Consider the following 20443-nt stretch of genomic DNA (forward strand, 5'->3'; position numbering starts at 1 on the left):
GACTGAGAAAAGTATCCTTTCTCTAACTACTTAATGTATATGCATGTATTGGTACTTGCCTCTGATTCTGAATCGCTGTCATTTTTCTCATCTTCATCTTTGCCCAGGAAGAACTTCAGACCAGCAACAACAATCTAAACAGGAAGAGAGGTAAGTATGTACAGGACTGCAACTAATGTTATATAAAAAGCAATTGGTTGAAATGTGGGAAAACCTACCTTTGTAACCTTGGAGAAGCACGCTGTTACAATGACATTGACTGTTTTGGCATCGTTCCTGTGACCCAGACAAAAAGACAATTAGATTAAAGTGGAAAATAATAACAATGACTGTAAAAAAGTCTGGTGTAAAAAATAAAACCCACCATATGTTCCTTTTGTAAAGCTCCACCATTACATCTAAAGAGATCTTGGCTGCGAGGGGATTGCTGTCTCTCAGCATGGTGTACATGAAGTTCTGTAATGTCTGCAACACACAACACAATTTCTCCGACAATGAGCTCTGCTGGAGTGGAACAATAGAACTAACAGTCAAACTTGACACATGTGGTTTGTTTACTTACTGTGTTAACTTTGTTATTTTTGTGCTTGGCATTGATGTTTTTGATATCTGCGACAATGTGTAAGTACAGTGTCTGTGGAGAGAGGGAAGCAAATGTTTACTTCTGAAAAGGGGAAGAGTGAAACATTGAAAGAGCAACCCTTAAACATATCAATATGTAAACACACACAACATCAGGAAAGCATTTGAAATGGTCTTTTGATTCTCCCCGTGACTCACAACTACCACTCTTGTAAATTCATACAAAATATAATATCCACTCATTACATGCTTAGAGTAATGTTCCGTGTGATCTCACCTTTCTGAGCAGTTTGTCGTGACATCGCAGCAGCTCAAAGAAGAGCTCCAGGAGGCCGCAGGGGTCGATCAGATCTTTATTCCTCAGAAGAATCAGCGACTTGCAGAATGTCTGATGAAGACAGGAAACGGACACAAACATTGAAATGCTAAGAGACACATACTTTTGATCACTGTGATCAATTACTTAATATGGATAGTCACAGGTTATCTCACCATTCTGAGGTCTGGCTGCAGGACTGTGTGGTGACTCATTAATAACTCACGCAGCTCTTGTGGAAAGGTTGACAGTTGCTGCAGGTAGCAGTGAGCAACCTGAATGACAAAAACACAGCTGTAACCTCACACCATCAATATCAAAATAAATATTACTGAGCAGCGGTGCGAGAAGTACATTTACTCGAACTTGAGGTACTCGTTCTTAAGTATTTACATGATATACTTTACTGCATTACATCTCAGCAGCAAATGTTGTGCTTTTTACTCCACAGGATTACATCTATGGGCTTAGTTAACATTTTACATCATTTTTGTATGCATGTCAGTTTATATTTTTACATTTTCTTGTACTAATTTACATCTTATGTTTGTTTGTATTGGTTTTTAATAATAAAAGTGTGGAGAGCTGAGCGTAAGAATGTGCTTTTACAGTGCAACTGCCTGTTTTACTGTACATATGACAATAACATATCGTGAATCTTAAAAACAAAACACAAGTATATCCAAGTAAAGGATCTAAAATACTTCCTCAATTGCTGATCAGATATATATACAGACTCAATAAAGGTACAGACAAGAGTAAAGGAATACTTATACCGTTATAATGAACATTTGTATATCAATTTCCCACTAACAGACAGTACAGTACCTGGGCCAGAAACATGGAGAGATCCGCCAACTCCTTGTTCGGCTTGTCAGGCTGCAGTCTGAAGATCTGCACATTGGACTGGTAGTGTCGGTACTGCTGCTGAAACTGTGCAGAAACCACCATCGATTAATTTCCTCTAATATGTTTAGTGTCAGACTAACACAACAAGTCGACTAGCTAGTTAGCAAGCTCGGCTAACAACACTTACCTCCTCCACGTAAGACTGCGGATCTCTTTTAATAAGATTCTGCAGTTGCGGCAGATTATTTGGCAGCTTGTTGCCTGTTCTCCCCGACATGGTTGCAGATGAATTCGCGTGTTTTTTAATAAGAAAAATATGAAAAATGGCAACTTTTACAAGGCAAGCGTGGCAGATGTGTAGGCTGCCATTTAACTTGCGCTGGGACGCCCAAACGTCATTTCCGGTTCTAAGACCGTCACTTCCGCTTTGATCACAGGAGGAGTTTCCTTCTTTGCTGCCAGTTTTTCAATTACTAAAACTTCACACACCTTTTATGTTTCAACTTGAATGTTTCTTTTATTTCATATTTATATCTTTGTTTCTTTACCAAGCCTTCTTTGAAAACTATTATTCAATGGCTTCAATATCATGTGAACTAATGAGTAAATACATTACAGAAATATATTTATAAACTAGACAAGTAGCACTCAAATATTGGGCTCGATTTTAATTTTTTCAATTTTACACGTCTATATTTCAGAAATGCGGTCATTGTATTACTACTTTTTTCAATAGCTTTGGCATTATGTGACCCGATAACTCCAAATCAATGCGGCATTGCATTGATATTTTTAAGGCAGGTATAAAATGGGAAGCCTACTTTTAAATGCATGAATGATTTTATGTTTATGGAAAAATTATGCTAATAGGCAATATGCGGACACTAAGACAAGAAAAACTTTTGTTTCCTAATTATAAATTAAAGAAAAAAACCTCCACACAACATTTAAAATGTATCCAGTTTAATTTTCATGAGATGAATATGTACACTTTTAATATCATCATTTACCTCAAGCATTGAGCAATTACTGTATAATAGATTTACAAAGCAAATACTGACATAGTATTCTGTCAAGGCATGTTCCAGCATTAAAATAGGATTCAAAATACACAGTACAATTTTGTTCCACATAAAATATGAAATCATTGATCATGATCACTTTCATAATTATTTTAGAATATCTATGAATCTGGGAAAAACATTTGTGTTTTCTTGTAGGTGACAAGAAATACAATCAGCAGTTCTCATACATGCATTGAAAAGGAGTAGCAGCCAAAGAGAGAGAGAACTCAAAAAGCAAACGTAAAAATATAGACTTCTTTAAAAAGGATTTACTCTGAAAGATCTGAATATTTTAAGGCATTTTAAAAACATGTAGTGTACATTTGGCAATTTCTGCCTGTGTGAACTCTCCTCCATTTTAGTTTTGCTCTTGTGAAACAGTCGAACAGCCTCCACATGACGGCTCCTATCCAGAGAGGTTTTCTTCTGCTTGAAGGCATCTCAGGACATAGAGGATCACTTGATAGCAGAAAATATATTGGTCCTGTAAAATAAAAATAAAAAAGGTGTCTTATAAGTTAAGATACAAATAGAGTACATCAAAAACACCAGTGCCTGATAGAATAACCATACAAGCAGGATACATTTAGTAAATCATTTACAAAATGAAAAGTAATATTTGCATCAAATAGTTTAGAGTTAAGGTAATCTAATTAAGATACTAAAAGCAAAAAGTAAAACTCACCTCTGTCTGCACCATTCCCTGTCTCTGAAGTCTCATGTTTCTTACAATATCTGAAATATCAAACTGCAGAAAGTGTCTATTAGATTGTGATCATACTAAACAAAGACTACAAATAAGAGCAGAAGCTTTTTAATAAAGAATACATAAGCTGCACAAAGTAAAGATTGTCTACTTACATCAGCGTCTTTGCTGATGAGACCCAGAACCACGTCTAGACAGATGAGAGTTCCTGAGCGGCCAATGCCTGCGCTGCAGTGTGTGATGATTGGCCCCGATCGATGGACGTGCCTCATGTAGGAGATAAATGTGAGCAGCTGCTCGGGTTGTGAGGGCGTGCCGTGGTCCGGCCATCCCGTGTAGTTCAGATGAGTTACACGCTGTATTTCATTAGTCTGAGGAGGGAGAAACTCTTAAGTTAATGCGTCTATTCAAGCTGGGGTAGGCAGGCTATTTTGGCTGTGATGGAGCAACAACTCCATAATGATCATTGACCATTTATCATATTGTAATTCAAGTGATACTCCAGGGTTAGGCAGTTTTCTTGAAAAGGGAAAAAAACCAGTATGATGTTCAACTATAAGTAATTGGTTTCAAATATCATTCTGATCATGTCATCAAGATAATGTTATATAGTAGCAATTCTATGGCAATTACCCCCCTCTACTCTTTGCAAACCTTTATTACAACATGCTGAAAGGTCATTTTAAAGGCCTTCAACCAATTTGAAGTTTTAGTTTAAATCTAAAATCTGGAGACAAACTAACCTGGACATCTTTGACCTCGATGACTCGGATGACAAAATTGTCGAGGTATTGGTCTTTGATCAGCGTGATCTGTAACCTGTCGTCCACCATCTCTGCTGTCCTCGGAGTGTCGGGCCAGTACCGCTGACATTTCACCTTCCCCCCCTCTACTTCCTGGGTCATCATGGCGATCACATTGGACTTCTGCTCCCAGACCATTTGCCAAAAGTCACCCAGGGTGGTGGGTAAAGGACCCTGACATGCGATGTACAAATAACTCTCTTCTTTCACTGACATCTTGATGAAGTTGGCATTGATGTAGCCGCCGTCTTTTTCCAGCACAACTCGAGTTGTGTCAACTAGAAGAGATGGGTGCATACAAATCTGATTTCAAATGATGTCAAACACTTTGAAGGGATCTATTTAATCTATATATTGAGTATTTTCACCGCTTCACCTTACCACCCGACAAACCCCCTATTAAAAGTTTCCCTCTAAGCTAATGTGAAAATAAAAAATCCATTGGGACTTACAGGGAACAATGTTCTTGTAGCGGTTCTTCTTCTTGTTCTCCTTTGTTTGACCTATCAGACAGTCGTCCAGAGGCTGGAGATTCTGAAGGTTCTGCCACGAAGAAAAGAAGACGTTTATTAAATCCAATTATTTGCAATTAATTTGACAGACATTGACATGACTTACTTCAAACTCCTGCAGGGGGACCTTTTGCTCCAGGAGCCCCCTTATCATGCGGACCACGGTGTTGAGCTTTGCTCCTGTGTACTGGCCATCAGGGACCACTTTGACGAGGGGCAGAGAGGTCAGCTCATCCTCTGTGATGATTGGCTCGTCTTAGGGGGGCAGAATGAAGGACGGAATTACATATCCTATTGTGTCATTTTAATGTGTTTTAAAACTAAATAAACATTTAAATCCAAATTTGTCTTACCATCTTGGGATTTGTTCATGTTTTCAATAGGCAGTTCCTCACTTCCCCATGTGATCTCATCTTCCTCTGGCTGTCCAGCACTCATTTGCAGATAGCTGTTGATTTAAACAAATAAACAGTGAGATATTTAAGCAATAGCTCACGACAGGCCGTGGTATATGCTCATTATATCACAGCTAAGGGGCGTGGTTCGGCCCAACGGTATACTGTTTTTCTCAGACGCGGAGGGATACTGACTTGTTGTGAAAAGTAACTTACAATTCTACCCGTGGTATACGCTCAGTATATCACGGCTAAGAACCAATAAGATTGCTTGATTTGACTTGTCCGTTTTATAATTATGAATAAATAATAATAAAGTCCCCATTGTGACTGATTTATATCCAAAAATGAAAATCTTACTTTTCATTCCTTGGATAATCAACACTCTCCTCTTGCCATTCCACTTTCCGGGAACTCTGTTATTGAACAATGAAAGAAAGATATAACTTTTGCATATTGTTTTAATTTGACAGCAGGTCTAATGGATTGGATTTGACCTCAGGCGAGTCTTCAGGTAAAGAAGAGCCATCGCAGTCTGTGTCCTCCGAAAGCTCAGCGCTGTGATCTGTTATTCTTTTCTGTTCACATGGCTCATCTTCATAGTCTGCGAAACATGGGAACACAGATATGTTAATGAGGTTTACAATTTTATCATTTGATTTACAAATGAATTAGTCTTGCTGGTAAAATCATACAATATTCAGGATTGCCCTATTAATATTTAAGGTACATTTTCCAGCCTGTGTGTCTTTACCTATTGGTGGTAGAGAAGGGAAGCCGCTAGATTTCAGCTCATCATTGAGAGTAAACAGCTTTGTTTTTGCGCCACTGTCGTCACTCAGATCTGTAAACAACAAGAGGGAGAGTTAGGCGTGTTTAGAGAGAAACATCTAATTATCACAAACTCTAACACTAGTCACAATCTGGTTTTAAATGAGCTCTTCTTAAATGGTTAAAACAGGAGAACTATCAGACAAAACCTTACTAAAATATACATGTTGTGTGTGTCTGCTTGTACCTGTGTTCCCATTGCACTTGTCAGAGTTGATGGGCAGGTAGGCCAGGTAAGTGTTTGGGTTCTGGTCGGGCGGTCTTGACACTATGAGATGAACCAGGCCTTTAGCTTTACGGATAGTGGTGACAGCTTTGGTGTGAGACACGCCTGTCATTAGTTCTTCATTCACCTGCAAGGAAAACACAGACAGAAAGAAATCACACGATTGAATACACGAGGATCTCAAAAACAAAAGCAAAAAATTGTAGAGCATTTAATAATGATTTATTTATTTACATGACGTTAAATTAATTTATTATAAATGAATAATTGCTCTTTTTCTTCTGAATTCTATGTATTATTTATATTTTTTTCATCTACTTCACTTGTTCCTTTTATGTCTTTGAAATTGTGCTTGTTTTTATCTGGAAAGGAAATAGGACTATTCCATGTTCATTTCATTTCATTTCAAACCTTTATTTATACAGATAAAATCCCATTGAGATCATTGATCTCTTTTCCAAGGGAGACCTGCTCAAGTAGTTCCACATGAAACATAAAAGCATAAACAGAACAACAAAAGGACATCATACAGCATCATTTACATAATTATCCACATAAACAGGTACCAATAGCTTCTGATTGACTAGCATCCAACCGAGCTTTAAAAACATTTAGTGGCACCAGATTGTTCAGTTTCCATTTGATTTGCAGACTATTCCAAGACAGAGGAGCTGCGCATCTAAAAGCTGTCTTCCCTAAGACAGTCCTAGCAGTTGGCACATTTAATAAAACCACAGCATTCGATCTCAGGCAGTAGCCACTTACAATTCTCCGTGAGATCAGGGAGCAGATATAAGATGGAAGTTTCCCAAGCATGGCTTTGTATATAAAAATGTACCAGTGACTGAGCCTCCGTACAGTTAGTGAAAGCAAACCAGCCCTTGCATACAGGGTACAGTGATGGGTTAATGTTAATGTTTGTCACTTTTAAAAACAACCCCTCACAATACAACTATTTAACATATATTTGTTCAAAGTATGGGCAGAGGCCAGCAGTTAGAATCAATTTGTCCAACATTTGAACAGTAAAATAATGGCAAAATCTTGTTAAACAAAAAGTATATAAATATGATATTATCAGCCTAAATTCTGAGCTGCAGTTGTGTGACACCACTCACTTTCAGCAGCCTGTCTCCCACTTGCAGTTTCCCCGAGAACTCTGCTATTCCTCCCGGTGTGATGGACTTGACAAAAATGCCTCTTTCTCCTCCGATCACAGAGAAGCCCAGACCTCCTGACTGCAGCTTCTCCAGATCCAGCCTGATGATTTCCTCCTGCAAATTCAACAAACAACGTGCCATCACTTTTAATCCATGATTTAAAACTTTAGTTTACTGTTAGGAAGTGAACAAGTCATTAAAGTAATGATTTCTTAACAGACAAAGCTTGATGGTAACAGTCAAGCATTTAATGACAGCCAACACAACATTATTGTGATAGAAATATGTGTACAATTACCATTATAACATTTCAACCTTCTTTGAACTGTTTGCTTGACATTCAATACAGAAATAACATAAATGCAACAGATTTTAATCGAAGCACAATTTAATATTTAGCCAAACTGACTCAACTTACCTCTAAAGGACAAAGTGTTGCAATACACTCTGTATCTCTGGGATCTTCTCCTTTAAGAAACCCTTTAACAGAAAACAATGTTGCAATTAAATGCAAAATAACAGACACATTCTTTTTTGTCGTCAGTTGACACCTTAATGTCTGAAACATACCGTTCATGCTGGATGAAATCTTGGGGCTAACATTGTTGTTAAGAAAAGAGACACTTTTCTGACCAGGAGAAACAGGCTTTCCATCCCTTTTGACGAAAAAGAAGAGAATGAAATGGTGCACATGCAGTATCTTGAGCCAGGGAACATGTGTAATTCTTTATAAGGTCACCTCGTGGCCTTCAGTGTGAGGTCGTTCAGTGAGAGCTCCAGCAGTCTGGTGCTCTCACTCAGAGTCAGGTCCTGTGTGGGAGCACCGTTGATGTAGTGGATCAGATCAAGAGGCCTCAGGGTGCCCTCCTCATAGGCCATTGAGCCGGGCAGGACTTCTCTCACAAACAAGACATCGTAAACACTGTCACTGCCACCGTCCAGTACCAAACCTGGTGATAGGACAACGTATAAATGATGCAACACTTGTTAGCAGTGTGCCTGAATTTTAGTGCCAGGACTGTTTGTTTTAAGGTCTGTTTCTTACCCATGGGTTCTTGGCTGCCCTCAAAGTCAATGTCAGGCAGCAGGTGGGCTTCTATTGGGGGCTTGGGAGCCTCCAGGACCCTCCCTACCACCAAGTCAACCACACGGGGAGCAGCGCGCACAAGATTGACCACCTCTGTGTGGCCCATGTTGCTCACATCTGTGTTGTTCACCTGCAGGAAGAAAATAAAGATTCATACAATTGGGAAACAGCTTCTCGCATAGCAAAATGACTAGAAGCAGTAGAAAACAGCTAGCCTTGTTCCGTTTGCCCTAATCTTGTCTTAGATCCAAAAATGTTTCTTTAACATTTTCTTTTGACACCATATCTCTTTGGGTTTATATTGTGCACCTAAACCATAGGTTGGTCAAACTTTAGGCTGCGATGAAAGGGATCAGGGCTGAATTTGTACCATAATCATTCGGTCCCCGGGCTTGAGACTGCCATCTCCTTTGGCTGGATCCTGGACGATGTCATGGATGTAACACCCGTGATCACTTCCTTTGGTGAGGGTGAAGCCAAGGCTGCCTTTTTCTGACTTAACCAGGGAGACTCTTAGCTCCACTTCCTAGTAACGGAGAAAAAGCTCAGTTAGAGAAATGACCCTTGGTCGAGTGAAACCCTTTTTTTGAGTCAAACAGAGCTTCCCTTCCTCAGGCCTTACCGGGACAAAGTCCTCCATTTCCTGTCCATTGCCAGACACGGTGAGGTTTAAGGGCAGAGGCAGAGGAGGAGGCAGGGGATCAGGGCTTGGAGCAGTGGGGGAGGACACCATATGAAGGGAGGACGACTCCAAATCAGCTGTCACAGGGGAAGAAGGAAACCTGCCAAACAACCACAAAGAAAAAACATTTAATATCAGAGAATAGCATAAATGCAGATATTATGCATTATTCATTTACTCCAGGGGTGGGGGGGAACGAGGGCCGTACAAATTATTGACCCCTGCTTAAAAATAATAAAATCACAGCCCATTCATTTGGCCTTTCTCTCATGCTGTGCCAAGAAAAAGCAATCTCTTAATCCAGATATCTTACTATGACTCGCATGCACGTGCACGGTGTGGCATGACCACCAAAACAGAAAGATATGGACACAAGATGTGTGCAAATGTATTTAGTTTCCTATCCATCTGAACATGATTTAAGTGGGGGGGACCTAACCTCCTCTAGGGGGGTCCGGGGGGCATGCTCCGTATGACAGATGAGCAGATCGCCACTGGGCTTTCAACTAAAGACACAGCCACGCAAAAACTGCGTCATGGAGCCTCCTTATGGGTACTGCCATTTCTGAAGTCCAAGAGCAGCGTTCTGGTGCTCTCCTGTCAGACGAGACCATAGACTGTGGGTGTTTCTCAATCGCGAGTAAAGCTGCTCCAGAGCCACTATTTCAAGCATACTACATAATTGAGTGCCGCCGAAGTACTGTTCCAATGTCCAGCATACTTGGAAATCTACAGAGGCCGGCGTACTTCGTTTGGAGATTGAGAAATGTCGAGGCTGCACATGTGTAGACTCCGCGGTCTTAAAATCCCCACAATGCTTTGCGCACGGACCATTTCCTCTAAATCTGTGGCGGAAAATGTAAGGCGGGGCCTCTTATACAGTATGACGCACACCTGCACACTTGCTCGCCTGTTCCACTCTTTGTTTTCCGAATGCCAGGAAGTATTCTTGCCTCGCTTCTGAAGCAAGACGCTCGGAAGACATGTGCTACCAAGCAAGCGTACTCGCGATTGAGAAACACCCTGTATATATAAAGGACGAGACATATACCACGTGATGACACGTTAGGCTCGTGTTGTGTTCAAGGACCCTGACCGTGGCCAGGAAAAACAGGCACTTGCTTGTTTAATTATTTTGCGGTCTAGATTTCTTTAATTGTTTTATTTTTTGCGTGTGTTTATAAATTACCTCGAGGGCCGTACCAAATGGTCTCGCGGTCCGTATACGGCCCGGGGGCCGGAGGTTCCCCACCCCTGATTTACTCCATGCGTACCTCTTGCTGAGGTCCGATCTTGTAATGGACAGGTTTGGGGAGTAGAAGGCTGGGTTGATGGTATCGTCCAGCTGACCCGTGCTGTCGTATCGTCCCAGTCCCAGGTTGCTGCTGGGGTTGTGGTAGACACTCCGCTCCCACGCTTGCCTGTTGTGCTCTGCTGAGTTTGGGCTGAAGGCTTCTTCCACCTCTTCATCCCCATCAGTGCTGTCGCTGTAGCTGTTTTGTCGGCCGGGGTTTTTGAGCAGCAGCCTCTCCAGGGCGTCTTCCACGCTGACTCGACCCGTCTGGCCCTGTGTCCCCGGAGGAGAGGTCGCCCTGTCCAGGCTCCGGCTCGGCTCTGCCTGGGTCTGAGGCTCCTTCCGCGGTGATGGCTTAGGAGACTGGGAAATACATTTGTTTAAATACATTTTTCAGCTATTTCTGGGTACTTGAAGTGTCCAAGCAGTAGCTAGGAAGAAAATATATTATGTACTTACCAAAGCTGAAGTGTCCATTTCAGGAAGAACTCCATATTCAGGTCTACAAAGAAGCAAATTCACTTCCTGTCCCGTTCCTCGCAAGGCTGAAATCACCTCCTGTTAATTCAGAAAAATAGATTTTTTTCCCATTACTCAAAGCGCTTCCTTACTTTTCCAAGTTAATAATTATTGATATGACTGCTCGATTGCAGCAGTGAGACATATTATACTTACATGTTGTGAGAGTCCTTTGAGAGGGGTCCGATTGACCCGCATGATGATGTCGCCAACGTTGATGCGGCCGCTCTCTGCAGCTGGTTGGCCAGGAAACAGCTTTTTAACCCGCACCATGCTGGAGCCGGGGGGTTCGCCAGGGATGTGCTCCTCTCGACTGAAACTGAAGCCCAGGCCTGACGTGTTCTTCAGCAGTAACACCTCAAACACATTGTCTGTGGGGAGAAACACATGCAGGAACAGCGTAATGGATACTCAACTTTTTTTTGTTATTACCGGTATGTGATGTATCTAGATGTGTAAGTACTGTAGTACATTGTTGTAAATGGGACCGCACAATTATTTGAAATTGCATTGAAACCACAATATGGATTAGTGCAATATCCAAATCACTGTAAAGGCAATATTTAGCAAAAATATGTGGTATGTTTTGTGCATCTAAAGAGAAGTCCTACCTGCACACTTTAAATAAAATATTTTGTTTTGTAGAGATTATCTTTAACAGCATGATAATTGGGAATATTGTGATCATCCCCCCAAATATTGCAAAAGGCAATTACATTATCAGCTAATATAATTGTAATAAGTTGTATTTTTACAGAATCATGCAGCTCTAGTTGTCAGTGTTAAAGAATCATCAGTGTTTTGTTGAAACTTAAAAACAGCTCTAAACCTATTAAAAATGTCCCACTATTTCCCTTAATATTAAAAGGTTAAGTTAAAACATTTCAATTTGTATACAATACTTACACATGTATGAACTATTTGCATTCCCACAAACTACACCTGCTTTTGCAGAAAGTCTTTATGTGTTGGTTAATTAACAAACAAAATAAACCAAACATTTGCTATAAAGCTTCGTGTTGCCTCACCTTCTGTAACAAAGTTGTATTCCAGTTTCTCTTTGACCTGAAGGGGCTGCTTTTTATTCTTGTTCGGGTCGTGGTAGCTGTTCGCAGTTAGTAGTGTGCTCTGAGGCGTGAGGGGGGCATGGACACTGTCTGCCGGCGGATGACCTTTCTCCAGCAACAAGTGCACAGTCTGAGGGAGCAGATGATTTACTTGGTGTTAGTGGCCAGCTGGGCTGAGACTAAACAGCTTGTCCAGCAGGGTGCTCGGGTAAATGTCATCCCTCACCTGCCCAGTGTCTCGCAGAGCCTCCACTGCTTGCTGATGAGTGGCTCCCTCCAGACTTGTTCCATTGACAGCCATCACACGATCACCTGAGCACAGGACACAAACAAAAATAAGTCTTATTAACACCTTGTTTGCTCCAATTATTAACTTTATAATTAAATATTTCTGTGTCTTTACTTCACCTTTCTTAATTCTTCCGTCGAGCTCAGCAGCTCCCTTCGTTATGATGCCTTTGACGTAGATGCCTCCATGTCGAACAGTCGTGTTGACGCCACCCTAAGACATGAACACACCTCTTTAGTCCAATTAGCCAAAGAGAGAATGGTTCGTTATGTATTATTTATGGGGGTTGATGAGAGGTGTGGAAGGTTTTTTTTTCATTTTAAGTGTAATGTTAAATGATAAAGGCTTTGTCTTAACTGATGGTTCAGAATATAATCTTGGTTTATTATGAAGACTGTTAGTATAAAAAAATATCAACCAAACTTCACAAGAAGTATTTGAAGGCACGTTGGAGTTGTTTGTTTTCAAATATCATTAGCTGCTTCACGCCTGGATTTCACCAATTGCATTTACAATCAAGCAGAAAAAAGTAAACCCTTCTTATCAAAATGATGCTTTATTTTTTTCAAATAAATGTCAAATACAAGTTATACAAAGCCTTCATCATACTGCAATTATGAATTATTTGCAAATGAAAAGAAAATCCTCCACTGTGATGTTATTGACACAATTCCTGAGAGGTTAAATCCTAATAATCAGAGACAATGAGAAGCCTTCATCAGTGTTCATTTGGTTTTGACAGTTTATTGTTAAGTTAAATAGTAATCATTATTGCAATACAAAATGAATCAGTGTTTATTCTAAAATCATATTGGATAGCAACCCTGGTCTGATGACACACAGTGATGTGATCTGTTATTGAGCTTTTACTGTAAGGTGTTCAAAATCCATCAGGGAGACATACTATTAGCATCAGTAAGTGACTCTGGAGTCAGCAACAATAAGCAAAGTCATGGGAGAGCTCACTTAACAGTCCTGTTTAAACTGCACTTCCTATGAATGAACAGAAAAATAATGTGACTTCATAAAAAAAGATATTCCTTAGTGATTAAAAAAAGTGCATGCAAAAATAATTCGGTGGATGCTATTTCTGTAGACCCGACAACATTTAGCGTTAGGAAAGCATACCATACCCAGCGACACATAAGCACAAACGGACAACATGATGAGGGGGAAAGGGGCGAAACAAAGAAAGCGTGAAAACCTTTCCGAACAGTACCGTGACACTTATGCCCAGGCTGCTGTCTTTTTTAGACAGCTCAACATCAAATAGTTCTCCTGGACAGAGACTATTGACCCCTGGGGCATTACCATTACAACTTTCCATGATGTTTTCCTGCAAACAGAGAACATTATTAAGTTGAATTATCACAAGGTGGAACATGCAGAAAGATAAAGGGATCAAGGCGGAGTGAGGAAGCTGAACTAGGTAACGCTGAGGAAGAAATATAGATATCACACTCAAGCGATGACATGCAGTGTAAAGGTAACAGACTGCACTGCATTGACATCGTAAATGTAATGATAGGCAAAGGTTGTTTACAACAGGGAGTTAGTTGTGCCAAGCATCTGAAAGGTAACGTGGAATGCTTGTTTGTGAAAAAGCCATATATCCTCATTACCAAAAGTTGATTTATATTTTTTCCACCAGGATTAAAAACCTTTTGTGAGTTTTGGTTCACACATCCGTTGAGGGTTTTTGTATAAAAGCAAAGGATCCATGTAAAACAATGAATTCATAAACACAAAGGTCGCACCTTTTGGATTTTGAGTTTCTCTTGACTACTGGAAAGAGTCTCCTCATCCATGTCCGAATCCCCCCAGTCAGAGTGCTCAGACACTTTGGGAGCTTCTGCTACTTTAGCTTTTCTAGTTTTGGGCGGCAGAGCCGGTGGCGTGGGTTCCAAACCCACGTTAGGTTCTGGTCTCTGATGTGTGGCAGAGGTTGCAGCTGTGCTAGAATTTTTAATTCTTTCTAGGCACTGCCGGACATCAACAGTTGGTGGGCTGATTTTAGCAACACTGCTGGTCCTGGAGTCCTGAGGGCTGAAGCTGGTGTGCTGGGGGACCGGGGAGGAGCCGGATGACGGCGTGCCAGCGCCGTGGAGAGGAGGGCTGGGACTTCCTGTTCCCGCCTGCTCCTCCTCCGATGTATCAAAGTCTAGTTCCCGTCTCTGGTCAGAGTTAAGTGCCTTCAATGCAGACTTGGCTGGGTAGGGAACATAGCCTGAAGAAGACTCTGTCAAAACAAGAAGGACAAATATTGAGATCGGTCTGCAAGTCTGGATGGAAGAGATAAAACTGGTTATGCACCCTGTACATACCAAACAAAACACTACACTCATATCTCTCCTCTTACCTTTGTAGAGCCTCTCTTTGGGCTGTAGCACCACGAGAGTCACATCATCTGGAGCATTTTGAAGGATTTCAATGGTAGTGGAATGAGAGAGGCCTTCTAATTTCACATCGTTCACTGAGATCAGCCGGTCACCTGCACCAACATTACAACTGTTACACACAAGCTAGGACTGCTAACTGTCACCTATATGTAGGAGTCTATCTAAACACTAGCCTACCAGGTTTGAGGCAGCCGTTGACATCAGCAGGACCTCCAGGAGTGATGGAGCTAATGATGGTGCCAAGCTCCACACGAGAGTTCTGCCCTCCAACCACCTGGAACCCTGGAGAACACACACACACACAGATGTAATACACACTCACATTCAAACACAATCACAAAACATAACAGTACATGCTTGTTGACTCTGAAAGCTAATAGGTGGCAACAGAAACTCAGTTATTATTTCAGGAGAATGAATGTTCACCCTTACCCAGGCCATATTTCACATCTTTCTTCAGGTTTACAGTTGTGATTTCTCTTTCTGGAGACGGCAAGGCAATGACCTTTTTCTTAAGTGAATCTGTGCAACACAAAGACACATTTGTTATAGCTACTGTAATATATGGTTAAAACATGATTAGCTCATTGTGATTGAACTATAACAGAGTCATTTTGTTAAATTAATATCACACATAATATCGGAGGGGATTAGTATATCCACACTAACTATTAATCGGCTCGGGCAGGCATACAGTGTTGCTACACGACCCCTACTTTAGCACTGTTGGCTAATGGGCCTGAAAGGACGGGTTAAGCTCGGATGAAAGGGAAGGTCATGAGTTTAGTGCCAAGTATGAGGCTATTAAATGGGGGGCCGGGGGCAGTTCTGCAGGCAGGCAGCCCTGAGAGGACAGAGACTCAATTCTGCATTATATAATTGTGATTTAGAACACAGCCATTTTTTTTTTGGTTTGTATATCCGTACTTGGCAGCGCCACGATCGGCATATGGTTCACCAGATTGAAGAAGGGGATTAATAATGTTACGACACAAGCTGTGGAAGAGAGCAGTCGAAGATTTCCTGCAATTCGACATGATACTGTATACCAAGCATGGACATCCAGAGTGTTTGTATCTGGGAAAATGAAAGATGGATATTGTAATACATGCCGTTAACAGAGGCTGGGGTTGAGGGTGGTCCAGACGAACTGTGCATACTGACACCTGGGGAGAGAAAAGACAATATATTAGCAAGGCCGTGCATTCTTTTAAAACAAATATTCAATAGAACAATTAAATCTTTGGCTCCATTTACAGACAATGATAAAGGAAATATTACATTTTCATTGATTCATAATTAACATGTTGACCGTTGCATCGGGACATTTTATACAGAAACTATTTGGTTTCTAAAATGGATGATGAGCAATCAAGTCAGTAAACTGAAGGTCATTTAACACCATCATTGAGGTTTCCCCATGAGGTTTACTTAGCTGTTGAACAGCAGGTTAAACAATACTAAACTCTTAAAAAGTATTAAATGTCAAATGTGACACGCGTTCTTCCCTTTTACCGTTTACTAGTAATGTGCAGCCAGTCATAAACACATCCACTGCAATCCTCTTGTTTTAGACCTCACTGCCAGTTAACAGGATATACCATTTTCATTATAATGACTTTCTTTCCAAATGTTCATTAGAAAACTGTTTTTTATATTTAGGCATATAGGTAAGTGGCAATTCACTTCTTAAAGGTGCATTTTGTTTATCTCATGACTGTAGCTTCACAGAGCGATAACTTAACTGCTGGTGATATATATTAACCTTTCTAAAGTCTCTACCAAAATACAATGACATGAATGTATATGAGCAGACAGGAACACCACTAGTTACTGTATACTATCCATCCCCAGGGAGCCACAACATACGAAGGTCAGCATTCTTACCAACTACATAAGCCTGGCCAGTATCCTCTGTGGAAGAAGAGTCAGATTCCTTTTTGGAACTGCTGACGCTCCATACTGGGCTGCTGTGGGACACTGCTCCCAAAGATCTGAGAGGAGAGTCAGAGGAGAAGATTTAGCCTGAGGGGGAAACTTTTCATGTTACATAGGGTCAACGAAAGTGTGCTTGCCTTAGTCTAACGTTTCAGTGTCATTCGTAGAGAAGAAATATCACACATGTCATCTGTAAAGCTGACACGAGAGGGAGTTACTGGCAGACAAAAGGTCTTGCTACTAAGTTGAAATAGGAATAGGCACACATTAAAGCACCCACACACACACACAGACCCCCGGAGGGCTAATTAGAGGCTTGAGGTGGAGCTCTCCGTGTCTCTGTGGTGTTAGGCAGAGCCACAGCCCAGTAACAATTCCTCATTTAGTAAACTCAGCCCCTCCTGAACTGAGCTTGGAGACTCTGACATTAAATACTTCACAGAGGGCCAACTAATAAAAACAAGATCCCATTTCCTTAACTGAGCATGAAATAACATTTTAAAAAGGGCAAACTAAAGGCGTGCAAATGCATAAAATATTACAATTCCTGAGTCGTTTGATGGATGGTAAAGTAATGAAATAATGTCAGCATTTACAACACGCACTATACTTTTATTCTCAATGTATCCTTCAGATGCTAGTGTTTTTAGACTTTTCCTCAACATTTGACTTTTTTCGACTCACTTGTCCTGTTGGTGTGAGATGGAGTCTGTGTCTGAGCTGGCTCTCTGGTGTTGCTGGAAGTGAGAGGGCACTTGGTTTGGTGGCGCCTGACTCAGCCTGGCCTGCGACTGGCCTTGATACGCCTTTGCCATCCGGTGCTCTGGAGACTCTGGCATCTGTCCCAGGTTGTGGTGAGAGCGACTCATTATCCGCGGATTGGAAAGGACCGTGGAGGCCACTGGATTGAAACCTGGAAAGTGAAGCTCATCTTGGACTAACACGGAGCCAGAGGTTGCCTTGTGGAGGGCCACCTCGGAGTAGGAGATCCTCTTCAGCTGGTCTGGGTTGGAGCGCGTTGATAAGCTGGGGGCCAGGCTGCCCGAGCTCACCGTCCTCCCCACAGAGTCTCCACTCCGAGAGTCCAGGGAATACTGCAGACTGCTCAAGGGGCAGTTTTCTGATTACAAGAAAGTACACGCAAAAAAAAGAGTCACTGGATAGTTGAAAATAATGAGATTTTGGCAATGGTGGAAGAAGAACTCTGATCTGTTAAGTAAAAGTAAAATACTAAGGTACATTATAAAATTACTCCATTACAAGTAAAAGTGCTGAATTCAAAATGTCACTTAAACAAAAGTATTATAGTATAAGATTATCACCTAAATGTACTAAAAGTTTCAAAAGTAAAAGTACTCATTATGCAAAATGGCTCATTCTACAGTATAATATTATTATAAAATATTATATTATTCTGCTTTTATCGCTATAATAATATATGTAAGATTATTTTATTGTGGTAGTTTTTCAACATGGAACCAGTTTTAGTCAAAGGTCAAAGTCAGAGATACTGATACTTTTGGATACTGAAATAATGTGTCTGCTAGAAAAAGTCATTAACAAAAGTAAAACAAGTGAATAAAGCAAGGGAATTCCAAAGAGCCTGAGGGTTGATCAGTTTCATTAACTCCGCAGTCTGAAGTAATTATTGTCGAGATGGAAAAATCAGCACGGTTAAGGTTCTTTCTGGAGATATCCATCTTAATCATCATCGCTAACGGTCTGGCTGCTCTTCTTGGCACTCAAAATATAAACTTAGTTGTGACTTCATGTCAACAATCTGGTAGGAGTATGGGGCGTGATACAGACAAAGCGCTTTGAGAGTCATTGATAAAGCGCTATAATAAATATAAGGATTATTATTATTATTATTAAAGCTTCGGTCAAATCAATCCAAGCAAGGCAACATGAACAAGATAAATCAACTGTTAAGAAATGCCCATATGTTTGAGTCACATGTATAATGGGATAGATACATGGACAGATAAGACAATGGACATGATGATTGACATAATATGGAGAATATGATATGCTTTTATGTTCAGGTTAATAAGTACTTGAATGTGAATTCAGAGAGGGAAATGAGTGGGCTCCAGCTACTATCTGGAGAGGATATGTGGGATGGCTGACGCATGCAGCTGTTGCTGGAAACAATGTAGTTTACTGTTGACATTATCGGGAGCTCGGCCTTTCTCTGGACACTCGGATATATCACTTTTCAGCCTGCTGTGTGGAAAATGTCTGTGACGTGCTCCTCTCGGTGAAACTAAATGCATCTCATTGCTGGCCAAATATTCCCATCTGTCTGAGCCTGAGGGCATATTATGTGTGGCTGCTTGCTTCTCTCCTACCTAGGTCCTGAAGCTCCTGGTTGTTCTGGCGAGCCTTCATCTGCAGGTGGAACTTGTGCTGGTATGAGCAGAGCTGGAGCAGATACTGACAGGTCTTGTTGCTGTCCGTCTGAAACAGGTGCTTAATCCCATCTGATGTGTTCTGCAGGCAAATCTTCTTTTTCTTCAGGGTGAGAGGTTAAACATTTTAGTGAAAGTGAGGAGCATCTAGGCTTAGTTAGTGAAGGAATTACATGTGACATAGTATTATTTTTGATAGTAAAGACAAGTACATACTATAAAGGAAATCTTTTTAGTTTCCCTCCAAGGGAACCTTAGCACCGGGGTCCGATTTCCGTTAAGAACCTCAAAGATGAGCACCCCCTTGGAGTAGACCCCCAACATGATGCCCGTCTGGGACCGCTTCTCAGGAAGTACCCGGTGGAAATGGACCCCATACTCTGTCAGCCTCTGGCTCACCTTTAAGACAATCAAAATTAAAATAAATTAGTCTTTCATTCTCACAAATACACCGTACCGTATTGATTTAGGGGGCAGGGATCTGAAAGTGTTTTAAAACAGATTAAAGTACTTGAAATGTTCATGCAGTCAAAAAGTTTAACATCAGAATGTGATCAAATATGGATGCAAACATTTGATCTGGTTAAATAAAAAATGATAATGTTATTCAATATGATTTAGTGGCATTTGAATAACTTTTAAATGTTTCTAATTTTTATATAATAGTGTTATATTTGTATTTATTTGTATCACTTTTGCTGTAACTATGTACATGTCCCCTCTATGGGATGAATAAAGGTATTGCAGACAAAAGAGAGGCTTTAGTGGCAAAATGCCGTGCCAGGACTTTTGTTTGTAGTTGACACTGCAATTCTTTGGTCTGTTGTCAAGTATCAACTCAAGTGTATAACTTTTTCTGTAAAAATAAACCATTTGTCACTTTTTCCTGGAACCAAGGCCATTGTGTGCAAACAACTATTCACTGTGTTTGTCACAAAATAAACACTTGTGTAGCAATAACTGAAATATGTTTGGGCAGTCTGTAAGAAATCACGATTCCTTTATTCTCTGGTCTTGCTGACCTTGAGAAACTCAAACTCTGCCTCAGACTCAGACGCCCCGTAGTAGTTGCTGTGGAGTTTGGGCAACTCCTCCTTGATGGTCGTCTGGTCAACTCTATCCAGGACAGACACCGGGAGGTAGTGCTCCAGCCTGAAGTAGGTCTTCCCGTGGAGCTGAGGCACAGGAAGAAACATCGCTATAGGTCAGTTCATGAATTGAATAAGACTACAATTAATTGTGTTCCTGAAACTATTTAAAATAGAAGTCTTTAACTCACATTCTACAACAAATTGATATATTTAGCAATACTT

At 40.8% G+C, this 20443-nt stretch overlaps 2 protein-coding genes across 5 annotated transcripts in view; both read right to left on the reverse strand.

The window, feature by feature from the left end:
- The window catches only part of sdad1 (SDA1 domain containing 1), a 3568-nt gene extending 1429 nt beyond the window's left edge, over positions 1-2139 (reverse strand). The window contains exons 1-8 of the mRNA XM_034096513.1: positions 1935-2139; positions 1727-1831; positions 1075-1173; positions 860-970; positions 563-634; positions 365-465; positions 219-276; positions 56-134 (exon numbers count right to left, since the gene is read on the reverse strand). Coding sequence (XP_033952404.1) covers positions 56-134; positions 219-276; positions 365-465; positions 563-634; positions 860-970; positions 1075-1173; positions 1727-1831; positions 1935-2024 — 715 coding nt within the window. The 5' untranslated portion in view covers positions 2025-2139. The remainder of the gene's footprint in view (positions 1-55; positions 135-218; positions 277-364; positions 466-562; positions 635-859; positions 971-1074; positions 1174-1726; positions 1832-1934) is intronic.
- Positions 2140-2693: 554 nt separating this feature from the next.
- Positions 2694-20443, reverse strand: part of ptpn13 (protein tyrosine phosphatase non-receptor type 13) — a 46888-nt gene continuing 29138 nt past the window's right edge. For 2 of the 4 annotated variants that reach the window (XM_034095552.2, XM_034095551.2), the window contains exons 15-49: positions 20153-20305; positions 19347-19529; positions 19071-19233; positions 17404-17839; positions 16669-16775; positions 15894-15947; positions 15214-15303; positions 14959-15063; positions 14742-14873; positions 14140-14621; positions 13587-13718; positions 12502-12595; positions 12320-12405; positions 12055-12223; positions 11183-11397; positions 10967-11065; positions 10488-10870; positions 9154-9313; positions 8902-9057; positions 8490-8661; positions 8184-8394; positions 8015-8100; positions 7863-7924; positions 7403-7558; positions 6246-6411; positions 5982-6071; positions 5725-5831; positions 5588-5643; positions 5186-5280; positions 4939-5087; positions 4773-4863; positions 4261-4598; positions 3673-3888; positions 3497-3559; positions 2694-3295 (exon numbers count right to left, since the gene is read on the reverse strand). In XM_034095552.2, the coding sequence (XP_033951443.1) occupies positions 3218-3295; positions 3497-3559; positions 3673-3888; positions 4261-4598; positions 4773-4863; positions 4939-5087; positions 5186-5280; positions 5588-5643; positions 5725-5831; positions 5982-6071; positions 6246-6411; positions 7403-7558; positions 7863-7924; positions 8015-8100; positions 8184-8394; positions 8490-8661; positions 8902-9057; positions 9154-9313; positions 10488-10870; positions 10967-11065; positions 11183-11397; positions 12055-12223; positions 12320-12405; positions 12502-12595; positions 13587-13718; positions 14140-14621; positions 14742-14873; positions 14959-15063; positions 15214-15303; positions 15894-15947; positions 16669-16775; positions 17404-17839; positions 19071-19233; positions 19347-19529; positions 20153-20305 (5535 nt within the window). In that variant the 3' untranslated portion in view covers positions 2694-3217. The remainder of the gene's footprint in view (positions 3296-3496; positions 3560-3672; positions 3889-4260; positions 4599-4772; positions 4864-4938; positions 5088-5185; positions 5281-5587; positions 5644-5724; positions 5832-5981; positions 6072-6245; positions 6412-7402; positions 7559-7862; positions 7925-8014; positions 8101-8183; positions 8395-8489; positions 8662-8901; positions 9058-9153; positions 9314-10487; positions 10871-10966; positions 11066-11182; positions 11398-12054; positions 12224-12319; positions 12406-12501; positions 12596-13586; positions 13719-14139; positions 14622-14741; positions 14874-14958; positions 15064-15213; positions 15304-15893; positions 15948-16668; positions 16776-17403; positions 17840-19070; positions 19234-19346; positions 19530-20152; positions 20306-20443) is intronic. The other 2 variants (XM_034095554.2, XM_034095555.2) reach the window with 2 other exon arrangements.

This window comes from Pseudochaenichthys georgianus, chromosome 12 (assembly GCF_902827115.2).
Source record: "Pseudochaenichthys georgianus chromosome 12, fPseGeo1.2, whole genome shotgun sequence".
In the NCBI taxonomy this organism is placed as follows: Eukaryota; Metazoa; Chordata; class Actinopteri; order Perciformes; family Channichthyidae; genus Pseudochaenichthys; species Pseudochaenichthys georgianus.